Source organism: Melopsittacus undulatus, chromosome Z (genome assembly GCF_012275295.1).
Source record: "Melopsittacus undulatus isolate bMelUnd1 chromosome Z, bMelUnd1.mat.Z, whole genome shotgun sequence".
Lineage (NCBI taxonomy): Eukaryota > Metazoa > Chordata > Aves > Psittaciformes > Psittaculidae > Melopsittacus > Melopsittacus undulatus.
The window spans coordinates 55141544-55153920 of NC_047557.1; the positions used below are offsets into that span (position 1 = coordinate 55141544).

At 44.2% G+C, this 12377-nt stretch overlaps 1 protein-coding gene across 1 annotated transcript in view; it reads left to right on the forward strand.

The window, feature by feature from the left end:
- The window catches only part of LOC101875239 (paralemmin-2), a 131373-nt gene that overhangs the window by 39191 nt on the left and 79805 nt on the right, over positions 1-12377 (forward strand). The window contains exon 2 of the mRNA XM_005154861.3: positions 9917-9997. Coding sequence (XP_005154918.2) covers positions 9917-9997 — 81 coding nt within the window. The remainder of the gene's footprint in view (positions 1-9916; positions 9998-12377) is intronic.

The following is a 12377-nucleotide window of genomic DNA, read 5'->3' on the forward strand; positions in this document are numbered from 1 at the left end:
GATAGTTTCTGGGTCATCCCTCTTATTACTCCTCCAATCCCCATCTCCTCTTTGCATTTTTGAATGGAAAGGTATATTGGGTGGCTTAGGGGTTAAACCCCACTCCCAGCATTGTTCAGGAATCTCCCTTGCCATTTTTTTCCTTCTGTGACATTAACAGAATACTCTGGAGAGTGAAAACCAGAGCCTGTTCTTTACTATTTACTCAAATAGCTGGTCAGACACAGACCGGAACAAAGTAATTCTAAAAGCTGTTCCAGTAAATGACCTGATATTCTCAGAATAAGGATAATCGCTTCCTGTTTTTGCCAAGCTGGCCAGATGACAGAATGTTTAGATTTCACATATGCAGACACTAACACCCCACATCTGACAGTCCATAGGTCAACATAAGGCACTTACATCTTCACAGATAACTGATCTACATTTTTATGTGTGTATATACATATACATACATATCTGTATATATATGTTTCTACAGTCTTGCTCAGAACCTAGGAGAAGAAAAGCTCCTATCTTCAAACCCGGGCAGATGGATCTCGTCTAGCCTTGTATGGTCTTCCACCTAAGAGAAGGACATTCGTATAAAACCTATGACCTGTGGACTTTGTTTTCACTGTCCTAGCTCTCTAGGTCTGGCAGTTAAAGCTCAGGTGTAAAGGGTGAGTCAGTTCTGCACCTCACCTAAAAAATTCCCTGTGCAGGCTGGAAGGGCTTGCTCTCACTTGCCTGTATGGACAGGTGAAGGTTGAATCGGTAGGTGACAAGGTGCATGGGTAGCAGCAGATCCCACGTTGCATGCTGGCAGACCAGTGCATGGGTAGCTCAAGATTACTCAGGATATCAGTCCTGGTTGGACGCTCCCTGATTGCCTAAGCACCCTTTTCAAACCAGATTTGCATATCCCATTTCCCCTTGGTCATCGGGCTTAAAGTAAGCGTGGTTAAAGCCCTTCCCAAAATCTTCACTCATGAAGCTAAGCCATCAATCATAGCTATATATATATGCATTCTACCCTTCACATACATATGTGTATATATATGTGTCTACGTATATATATATATAGCTATATATATATATATATATATGCATTCTATCCTTCACAAAAAGCATCTTGATAAGCACATGATGGAAATCACCCCAGTACCTCTTATGGCTGGCTGTGTAATACTATATAATAGATGTGACAAGACAGCCTTATAAAAGATAGATGGAAACTTCTTTTCTTTGTAAGGGAAAGCACTTAGAGTGTTTTCCCTATAGGCAGTAACACAGCAGGCTCTAAAAGACTTGAACTACTTACTAACTAGTGGGCTTCTGTGGAGTTAAATTGAAATATTGCTCACGTATCCATTTCATTGGCTTTCAGTCAATCTCACTGCATGCCTCTACCTTCTGAGGATGACAGCAAAAGTTTCCTCTGAAGGTTGCATGAATCGCAGCATTGGTAATTAGCTATCAAGACATTTCACCTTCAGGTCACTGAATCACATTCAATTTAGCTTTCTTCATGTCACTGAAGGTTGAGATCATATGTGTTTCTGGTTTATATGGGCATGTTCTGAAAAAATGGGGTAGAAGACTGGACTGGCTGAGAAAGCCCACACCAAAATCAGCATGTCAAGTATTTTAGACATTCAGTAGATGAAACCAGACTCCACTTAAGCAGACTCTTGATTCACAACTTTACTGAAAACACTGGGATGTAAAGTGCATGCTAACACTTCATCATTTGTTAAGGCACTTTTCTATGTTGAAGCCAGTAAATGTTCCTCACTACTCTGTTCACATACTTAGAGATACAGAATTTAACTGCAAATTTACTAAGGGTCCTGGCACCAAGAAAATAAAGTGCTTACAATGTAGAAATTAATCCATCACTACTACAGCTAGCAGTTAACATTAAACTTCAAGAAGTAACTACCAAGAACATTCCTGATCTCCACCCCTGGAACGGATGCATGGCATCCAAGCCATAGGCGAAAGGTAGGAGCCCAAAGGAAGCTTGAGTATATACAGGATAACAGGATTTTGTACAGTTCCTGCACCTTTTGAGAGGAGTAGTGAAAATTGCCAGCTGGAATGTCAGACACCCACCCACCTAGTTCCTTGAAGCTATGCTGTGGACACCCTAGCATTATTCTTTTTTTTTCCAAGAAGTGAAGGGATTATAGAATCTAGGTTGAGAAGAGGTGGAGAAAGCAGGCACTGCAGCCAGTTTTACTGTGAATGTGGTAGGTTTAAAAGAAAAGATTTGTATCTATCTGTAGTGTGCTGCTTTTGTAAGGATATAGATGGTCACCATGAATGGTTACCTTTCCAAACTAGCAGAGGAATACTTGAGAGGTATACTCAGGATGCTCTGAATATTTTGGATATCCATGAGTAAAATAAGATTTAAATCTTACATCTCTCCCTTCACTGAAAATCCAAGGAAAATGGGGAAGTGAAAGTGTTTGACTTTTTTACTCACAGACCCAAATGATGAGAAAAGGACAGAGGTCGAATAGCAAGGTTACTCAGCTATTTGATATCTGTTTAATGAAAAATGAGATTTGTGCTCATCCACTCACATGTGAATGTGCAACATGGAAACCATATATTTATTTCCTTTTTTCAAGATGCTTGATTTCAGAAAGGATGCAATTGCTTCTTAGCACTAAAGCTGACCGGTGCCACTTTCCTGTTTCTAAAACAGAAATGCATCAGACAGATACTTGGTAAGATGCCATCTACTTGGAAGGGAGAGAGGTGTTGGAAGATAAAAACAGATCTATAAAATCGTGACTGGGGGGCATGGAGACAGACAGTGGGAATCTACTTCTCTCTCTGCTTTCTCCTGTATGAGAAAAAGGGGCATCAAGTGAAACTGGATGGGGCAGGTTTGAAGCCAAAGCAATGGTCTACTGTGGAAATCCATGTCTCAGGATTCTGTGGATCCTGGAGGGTGCTGAGCATCCTAAAGGAGTATGGGGACAATCAGAGAGAAAGAATACTGTAAAGCTTAGTACTTAAGCTGAAATTATACCTGGTGCAGGAAGCCCCTGAACCACACAGGGTTTTGAGGATGTTTGCTAAGTTTTTGTATGCTTGTCCTTCTCTCATTCTCATCGTAACCCCACTGAGTTTTTTATTCATTAGAGAATGGGCGCAGGATTTTTGTCTGAATCATGTGTTTCATGTGATCAAAATAACCTATAGTTTTGTATCAAGACTTGTCACACTGTTGTAGTCAAACAACCATAAACCAACACCATCAAAAGCCCCAAGTCCAAAGATAACTTAAAACCTTTGAAAAAACGAAGTTATAACAAAATGCTTCTCCGTTACACTGCAGTAACAAAGCGCTTCAATTTTCCATTACAAAATAATTTTTGACCTTGTTTAGAAATCTGCCTGTTCCCACAGTGTGGGAAGTGGTACAGAGATTATTCAGTTCACAGAGTCCTAACTGCCTGCTGAGAAACATGCACCTCTAAATCCATGTAAATCCTTGGGACCGTAAAGCCTTGGTAAAGCCCTCTGCTCGCTTTGTACTGGCAGAAACACTTGATTTCTTGGGTTTAAACTCAGCTCAGAGATGTGCAGAGACCACTCCAATGGGCAGCACAGAAACTAAATGCTACTTCATTGACCTCATTGGGAAAATACATGCCCAAATCTGACGGCAGGATAAGGCTTACAGTACAGGTATTCAGAAGGTATCCCATGGTGGGAAAACCCCTAAATCCCCAGCTCAGCATAAAACCTTGTGACTTTTGAGGAGATCAGCACAACAACCTGAATCAGCCACCACCCCTAGCTTTAGCAAAGAAGGTTTCTTGTTGACTTCATCCTTCATGCCAAACAAGTGACCAACTCAACACAGAGGAGTGGGTGGAAGAGGGAGAGCTCTTGCGTGTTATACCAAGGCAAGATAAATGCAGTAAAAAATGGCACAGGTGGAGGAAAATTAGTCTGCTTCAAATCAAGGAAAACAGTCACAAAGAACTGTTTTTAAAGGATCACCCAAATTTCTTCAGCAAGACATTATTTTCTCCACTCTACACAGTTGGCAGATATTATTCCGTGTTTATTTAAAGCTCACAGATTTTTAGGGCAGCAGGTAAGGAAACAAACAAACAAAATTGCTGCTGACATCTCATTTTCCTGTTGCCAGTTTAGGGACATCAAGAACTCTGGGGGAAAGGAGCATCTGGGGTCTCTAATGATTTTGACCTGCAGTTAGCACAATCCTGAGAAATTATTCCTCATAGAAACTGAAACTTTCTCCTGGGTGGTAGTTTAAATGACCATCTTCACTGTGGGTCCTTCACATCGCTCAACAGTAAAATCAATTCAGTAAATTTGTTTCCTATTTTGTAGTTCAGCAGTAATGGTTCACTGGAAAGAAAATATTAAGAAAGACAGGAGGCCAATTTTATCACTTTATTTCCTCTTGCTTCTTTCTTTGCCTTCCACCTCTTCATTCCTGTCTGGTCAATTCTTTCATTTTCCTGTTGTGTTTGAATAGCAGGAAACTCGCTGACAGCAACCATCCCTACCAGTTGCAAAGATGTAGTCCACTACTGACAGCACTTTGCAAAATGAAGGTCTAAACATTTCTTGCTTTTGTAAATAGTATACAATAGAAATCACAGTACCAGAAGTGTCAGGAACAAAAAAAAAAACAACCAGGAACAAAAAAAAAACAACAAAAGGAGGAAGAGAGAGCAATTAAAAGCAAGGGGCTGCCTCCTAAATCTGCTGTACCCACCCAGAACCGCTTTGCTGTCCTGCAGGGGGCTGATGAGGAAATGCACTTGCATCAGAAACAGTCGCTGGTGCACTGGTACAGAAGATCTCTACTGGTGCCACCAGGAAAAAGCGGCAGGTTGTAGTAGTAGGGGACTCTGCCATGAAAGGGACAGAAGCGCTCATCTGTCGGCCTGACCCGGTCGCAAGGGAGGTGTGTTGCCTACCTGGGTCACGGATCAGGGATGTTGCGGAGAGGCTGCCTGCTCTAGTAAGTCCCATGGACTATTACCCGCTTCTAGTGATACATGTGGGTGCTAGGGATATAGATAGTAGTAGCCTGGGGAGTATAAACAAGGACTACAGAGCCCTGGGAGATGTGGTCAGGGGTCCTGGAGCTCAGACAGTCTTTTCAGCAATTCTCCAAGACACTGGGGAGGACCTTCCAAAGGCAAGGAGGATTGGACAGGTTAATAAGTGGTTAAAAGGGTGGTGTCATAGTCAAGGGTTTGGGTGTCTTGGACATGGGGCCCACATTTGTAGGCCAAGCCTACTGGGGTCTGGTGGAGCTGCTCTGATAAAGAAAGGGAAGAGTGGCTTTGCTGGGAGGCTTGCCAGACTTATCAAGGATGCTTTAAACTAGTTGTATTGGGGGAGGGGAGCATCATTCCATCCCAACACACCAGTCAGTTGCCAGCACCTATAATAAATACTCTGAGCAATGTAGTAATATTCTAGCCACTCCAGCCAGTGAGCCGGCTTCATTTGGAGCTCGGATCAGATGCCTCTATACAAATGCCAGTAGCATGGGGAATAAACAAGAGGAATTAGAGATGTGGGCACATCTACGGGGCTATGATATAACAGGCATCACAGAAACATGGTGGGATGGCTCCTTTGACTGGAGTGTTGGAATGGAAGGTTATAGGCTTTTTAGAAAAGACAGGCCCAGTAGGAGGGGAGGGGGAGTTGCCCTTTATGTTAGGGATAGGCTGGAGAGTAGGGAACTCTGTCTGGGGACAGGTGATCTGTTAACAGAAAGTTTGTGGGTCAGGGTTAAGGGGAAATCAGTGATGGGAGTCATTACTGTGGGGATCTGTTACAGACCACCTGATCAAGAGGAACCTGTGGATGAAGAACTCTACAGACAAATAGGAAAAGCCTCATGCTCACAGGCCCTTGTTCTCATGGGGGACTTCAACCACCCTGACATCTGTTGGGGCAACGGTACGGCCCGGCACAAGCAATCCAGGAGGTTTCTCCATTGTGTGAAGACAACTTCCTTCTGCAAGCAATAGAGGAGCCGACGAGGACAGGTGCCCTGCTTGACGTCGTGCTCACCAACAGGGAAGGGCTCGTTGGAAATGTGACTCTCCAGGGAAGTCTTGGATGCAGGGATCATGAGATGGTTGAATTTGAGGTCCAGACAGTGAGAAGAGCATGCAGCAAGCTCACTGCCCTGGACTTCAAGAGAGCAGACTTTGGCCTCTTCAGGAACCTGCTTAGCAGGTTCCTTGGGATATAGCCCTAGAGGGCAAGGGGACCCAAGACTCTTGGTTAATATTCAAGGATCACCTACTACAAGCTCAGGAGTGTTGCATCCCGACTAGAAGGAAGTGCAGCAGGAGGGCCAGGAGACCTCCTTGGGTGGATAAGGAGCTGCTGAGAAAAATTCACAAGAAAGAAGAGGCTTATAAAAGGTGGAAACAAGGACAGGTGGCCTGGGATGAATACAGGGATGCTGTCCTGGTAGTTAGGGACCAAGTTAGGAAAGCTAAGGCCCAATTGGAGCTAAACTTGGCAAGGGATGTTAAAGATAATAGGAAGGGATTTTATAGGTATGTAGCGGCTAAAAAACAGACTAAGGACAATGTAGGCACCCTCCTGAAACTTTCAGGAGAACTGGCTACACAGGATTTGGAGAAGGCTGAGGTTCTGAATGGCTTCTTTGCCTCGGTCTTCACTGGCAAAGGCTCTGACCACAGCACCCGAGTCTTGGAAGGTGGACGCAGGGACTGTGAAACCTAGACCGTGGGTCCACTGTAGGAGAGGATCTGGTTCAAGACCATCTTAAGAACCTGAATGTACACAAGTCCATGGGACCTGATGAAATCCATCCGCGGGTCCTGAAGCAGCTGGTGAATGAAGTTGCAAAGCCACTGGCCATCATATTTGAAAAATCATGGCAGTCAGGTGAAGTTCCCGACGATTGGAAAAAGGGAAATATAACCCCCATTTTCAAGAAGGGGAAAATGAATGACCCCGGGAGTTACAGACCAGTTAGTCTCACCTCTGTGCCTGGCAAAATCTGGGAGCAGATTCTCCTGGAAGGCATGCTAAGGCACATGAAAAACAACAAGGTGCTTGGTGACAGCCAGCATGGCTTTACTAGGGGAAAATCCTGCCTGACCAATTTGGTGGCCTTCCATGATGGGGCTACAAAAGTGAGGGACGGGGTGGAGCAGTTGTCATCATCTACCTGGACTTGTGCAAAGCATTCAACACTGTCCCACATGACATCCTTGTCTCTAAATTGGAGAGACATCAATTTGATAGGTGGACCACTTGGTGGATAAAGAACTGGCTGGATGGTCGCACTCAATGAGTTATGGTCAATGGTTCAATGTCCAGCTAGAGACCAGTAATGAGTGGTGTCCCTCAGGGATCGGTGTTGGGACCGATCTTGTTTAATATCTTTGTCACTGACATGGACAGTGGGATTGAGTGTGCCCTCAGCAAGTTTGCCGATGACACCAAGCTGTGTGGTTCGGTTGATACACTGGAGGGAAGGAATGCCATCCAGAGGGACCTTGACATGCTTGTGAGGTGGGCTGATGCCAACCTCATGAAGTTTAACCATGCAAAGTTCAAGGTCCTACACCTGGGTTGGAGCAATCCCAGGCACAGCTACAGGTTGGGCAAAAAGGAAATTCATGGTAGTCCTGCGGGGAAGGACTTGGGGGTGTTGGTCAATGAGAAAATGAACATGAGCCAGCTTCAGTGTGCACTCACAGCCCAGAAAGCCAACCGTATCCTGGGCTGCATCAAAAGGAGCGTGACCAGCAGGTTGAAGGAGGTGATCCTGCCCCTCTACTCTGCTCTCATGAGACCTCACTTGGAGTATTGTGTGCAGTTCTGGTGTCCTCAACATAAAAAGGACATGGAACTGTTAGAACAAGTCCAGAGGAGGGCCACGAGGATGATCAGGGGACTGGAGCACCTGCCATATGAAGACAGGCTGAGAAAGTTGGGTCTGTTCAGCCTGGAGAAGAGAAGGCTGCGTGGAGACCTCATAGCAGCCTTCCAGTATCTGAAGGGGGCCTACAGGGATGCTGGGGAGGGACTATTCATTAGGGACTGTAGTGATAGGACAAGGGGTAACGGGTTGAAACTTAAACAGCAGAGGTTTAGACTGGATATAAGGAAGAAATTCTTTACTGTGAGGGTGGTGAGGTACTGGAATGGGTTGCCCAGGGAGGTTGTGAATGCTCCATCCCTGGCAGTGTTCAAGGCCAGGGAGGATGAAGCCTTGGGTGATATGGTTTAGTGTGAGGTGTCCCTGCCCATGGCAGGGGGGTTGGAACTAGATGATCTTGAGGTCCTTTCCAATCCTAAGTATTCTATGATTCTATGATTCTTACGTACTTCAGAGAGAAGGGAATGTGTGTTTGTGTATAGATATAGATATACACAAACAATTAGCATGTAAGAGTGTGCAGTGTATCAGAGAACTACTTGACATACACATCATTTGTCTACTTTGCCATTTCCGAGTTCATTACTCCAGCCCTCCCATCACTGTTCTGATGTATAACACTTTGGCAGGAGTTATCTAGCTCCATGTTTTGTTTTGTTTTGAGTGAGCCTGGCATTAAGAAAAAAAGAAAAAAAAACCTTCCTTATCTTCCTTGTAAACATAATGCTTTCACTACAAATGTTCTCATTTGATGTCCAATATAAGCACAATTAATTTCTGCATAGGCAGCATCTTATTTTACACCCTTTGAGGATGAGGCATAAAGGTTCAAAATTCCTAGAAAGCTGAGAATTCCCAGAGCATGAGTGGGGCACCTAGAAATGGGACACAAAAATTATGTTGGGGACTTGAGAAATTTCCTAATGTTTTCAAGCCCAATCTTACAGGTACTGAAATATTTAAATAACAAAAACAAGCTTTCACAGGTAGGGAATAAAAACTGATGTTCCAGTAAAAGCCGAGGCTGGTACACTTATTTGACTGCCTTCATTTACTACTCAGTATTTCTGTCTTGGCTGAAAAATGTCAAAGGAGGTAAAACTGTCAGGAGAAGCACCTTGGTCCAGGCTGGAGGTAGGTGAGGAGAAACACTCCCCACAAGGTACAGAAGACTACAAAAAGCAAGCTGTTGATCTTCTGTAAGGGAAAGGTGTTGCAGGGGAGAAAATCAGGTCATTCTCCTGTTGAAACACCTGAGAGAGTCTGCAGCTTGATGAATAGAGCAGCCTGGGCTTGGACGAATGGCTTGCTAATGAATGTGACCATGAAAGCCCTCATCCATGGAAATGACCATGCTGTCCTTGGCGACAGTCGGTTCAGCTACTGGGAGCTGGTAAGGGCCAGCTGCTGGTGTGCTGGTAGTTTGAATTTTAAACAAGGCTGGGATTAACAGTCCCATGTGCGTTCCAGGTAAATCCTGTGCAATTTAGCTGAAACATCTTCTCCCCATGGAGCACGGGGAAAACCTTGTCACTAGCCTTGCTGGGGAAAAACATTCTCCTTTCCTCCGTGATGCCACCCACTGCTTTCGTGTCACCTTACTAGCACAGAATTGCATCACACAATCCTTGATGTTAAGCCCAGCATCTCAAATGCAAAAGCACATCTTTGTCCCTTTAACTTCGCTCTCAGCTGTTATGACTGTTTTCTCCCCTCCTCTGGGACTGTGCACTCTGTTGCTGCTCCGGCTGCTGGGAGTGAGAGAGGAGAATTTCTCCTGCTGGCAAGCAATGGGCTAGCCGGGCTGGCGTGTTCCCAGGACGGTGCTGCTTGCATACCAGCAGGCAGAGGAGCAGGTGAAATGGGACTTGTGACATCTGTACAGATGCATTTGACTGCTTACCTGCTCTTACGAATCCATTACCCTTAAAGCCTCCTTTTCTCTGACAAGATTTTTCTCTTTCTCTCTCAAATTATTTTTCCAAGGAGAAAAGGAAAAGACAGACAGAAATAGAAGGCAAGAGACAACAGCTTGAGGACCAAATACTTCAGCTGCAGCATTTCAAGGTAAGGGACTGATGCCAGAAATGATGGATTGACTAAATCTGTTCATTATTAGACATGCAGATCACACATCTGAAAGCTAGGAAGACCGCACTCCGACATGAAGCAGCATTCATTGCCGGAGCCTATCTCTTGCAGTGATCATGTCCTGCCTGCTTTTCATTCTGTGTGTTTCATGCATAGGAACATGTTGCAGAAACAGCTTAGGAGCATGGAGTCGGAAGGGTGTGAGTGCAGGCAGCACGGCACTGCTGTTATTATTAAACACTGTGATTTATTATACATAATGATAAGACATAAATCGCTCTGGATTGGGTGTGTACTGCATAGCTTCAGTGAGCTCTTTCTGTCTGCAGAGCTGCATTGGATTTTTCTGGTGCCTGTCATTAGGTTTGTATGCATGTGTGCTGCAGAGAGGGTACTAGTTAGCATGTGTGTGTGTGTGTGTGAAGCTTTAATTGTAGGATGAAGTTATTAGATGTACATGGCATAATAAAATGGGCATGTATGCAGATGAAGGGAGGGTGTTGATGCATATGTGCGTGTCTACAAGGAGAGGAGCCTTGATATTTGACAGGGTGCCGAGCATCCTCAGTCCCTGTTGGACTCCATGACAGCTGCAGAATATCATCGTTTGAAAGCCATCCTGGTTATTTCTATCATTCATCCTTCTTATCAGTAGCAGATTTTGTCATTACATTTGTGTAGAGCAAAGAGAACAAAAATGTACATGTGATCTTTTTGTAACCAGTGTGCCTTTTTGGGTCAAATCTCATTAGATTACTTCAGCAGGGGAGCCTGAGTAATGTTAGTGATTTAACATATCTGAGAAAGATGATCAGGACTGGACAGTTTATTCTTGCAGCAAGTGAGCTGAGCTATGCTTTTAAAATCGGACATTTAGGTTGGTTGTACAACAGTATGTATGCATATGTGAACAGTACACCTGTGAGGGGTGATGGTGCACCATCTTCTCTGCCCACGCATGTACTTGAAGACCAGACTTCAAGTTATGCTACAGACAGGATGCTCCTGCCTCTCCAAGTCCCTGGCATCATGTTCTGTAAGCTGTTTCTCATTTTCTGGTAAACATGATGCAGTTAACCCCAAGCAATCGATTACAGCCTACACAAATGCTCCATTTGGCTTCACCATAAATTTGTTGATGTCACACATTGTCTTCAGTATTACCAATGATGTGATTGCTTTTCTGTGGGTAACAGGAGTTGCCATTTCCTTCAGGCTGCCATTGACTACAGGCAAGGGAGAATTCCTTCTGAGCACCATAGGTTGATGCAGCAGGGCAGTAAGATGCCTTTCCAGTGCCTTCATGATGCTTGCTTTTCTTCTCTTTGCTGCAAAGCTGAGGACTTCCTTTATCATGTTAACTGTTTCCAAGCTAGCTGAATTATTCTTTTTCATGAAATTCTTTAATCAGAGACTTTTGGAAAGCCAGTTATGGAAATTCTTTACTTCATCTGATTTAATATAAAAATGTTTAATATATTTAGCTGTTGCTAAACTAAAATCTATCATCATCCATAGGCAAAAGGAAGACCTCTCAAGGTGGTGCAGTGGGGTCAGCCCCTCAGCTAGAATAAACTGATACTAACTTCAGCCCTGTTATGCTGATTGACACTAACAGAGGTTCAGTCTTGCTGCATGGAATTCTTCAGTGATATATATGAAAATTAACTATTTAGCTCACATCATGGAGCAAGAGAGAGAACCACACAGGAAGCTGAGGGAACATCAGGGCACAGAAATTTAAAATTACACCTTTCTCCACTAAAAGCACAGCAAGACTTAAGCTTTGTAATGCTGGGTACGAGAATGAGCATCAGGTATGATAGGAGCTTCTCTGCCTCTCCATGAAGTGCCATCACTACTCATTAGAGGAGAAGTGTGTTGCTCTTACTGGGAGGTGACAATAACTGCTGCTCTAGAAACTGCCTGTACCACCACACTGCACCACCACCAACTGTCTGCTGGAAGACCTGGTTGAGGTGATAGCATAGATCTGTCCGAGATAGATTTCATCCTGACTGCTGCTAAGAGCTTCCTAAAAAGATGGAGGCCCTGCCCACCCCCAACCTCCCCCCCAAAAAAAAGATAATTAAAAAAATAAAAAATTGAGGCACTGGCTGACTGTATTTCTCTTTCCCTGTGGAGGCAAACCAAGCAAATTGCACCTTCCTTTCATGCTTTTTTAGTGTTCTGGTTGCTTAATGGGTTGTTGACCAAAATGGTATTTGGCCCACCAGGCTGTTCTGTTCACTTAAAAAGCTGTGTATCCCCCCTTATCTCCTCAGGGCTCTTCCTCACCTCACCCTGGATGCTCTGAGCTTCTGCAAGCCCGGGGCTCCAAGTCCACTAAGAAAAG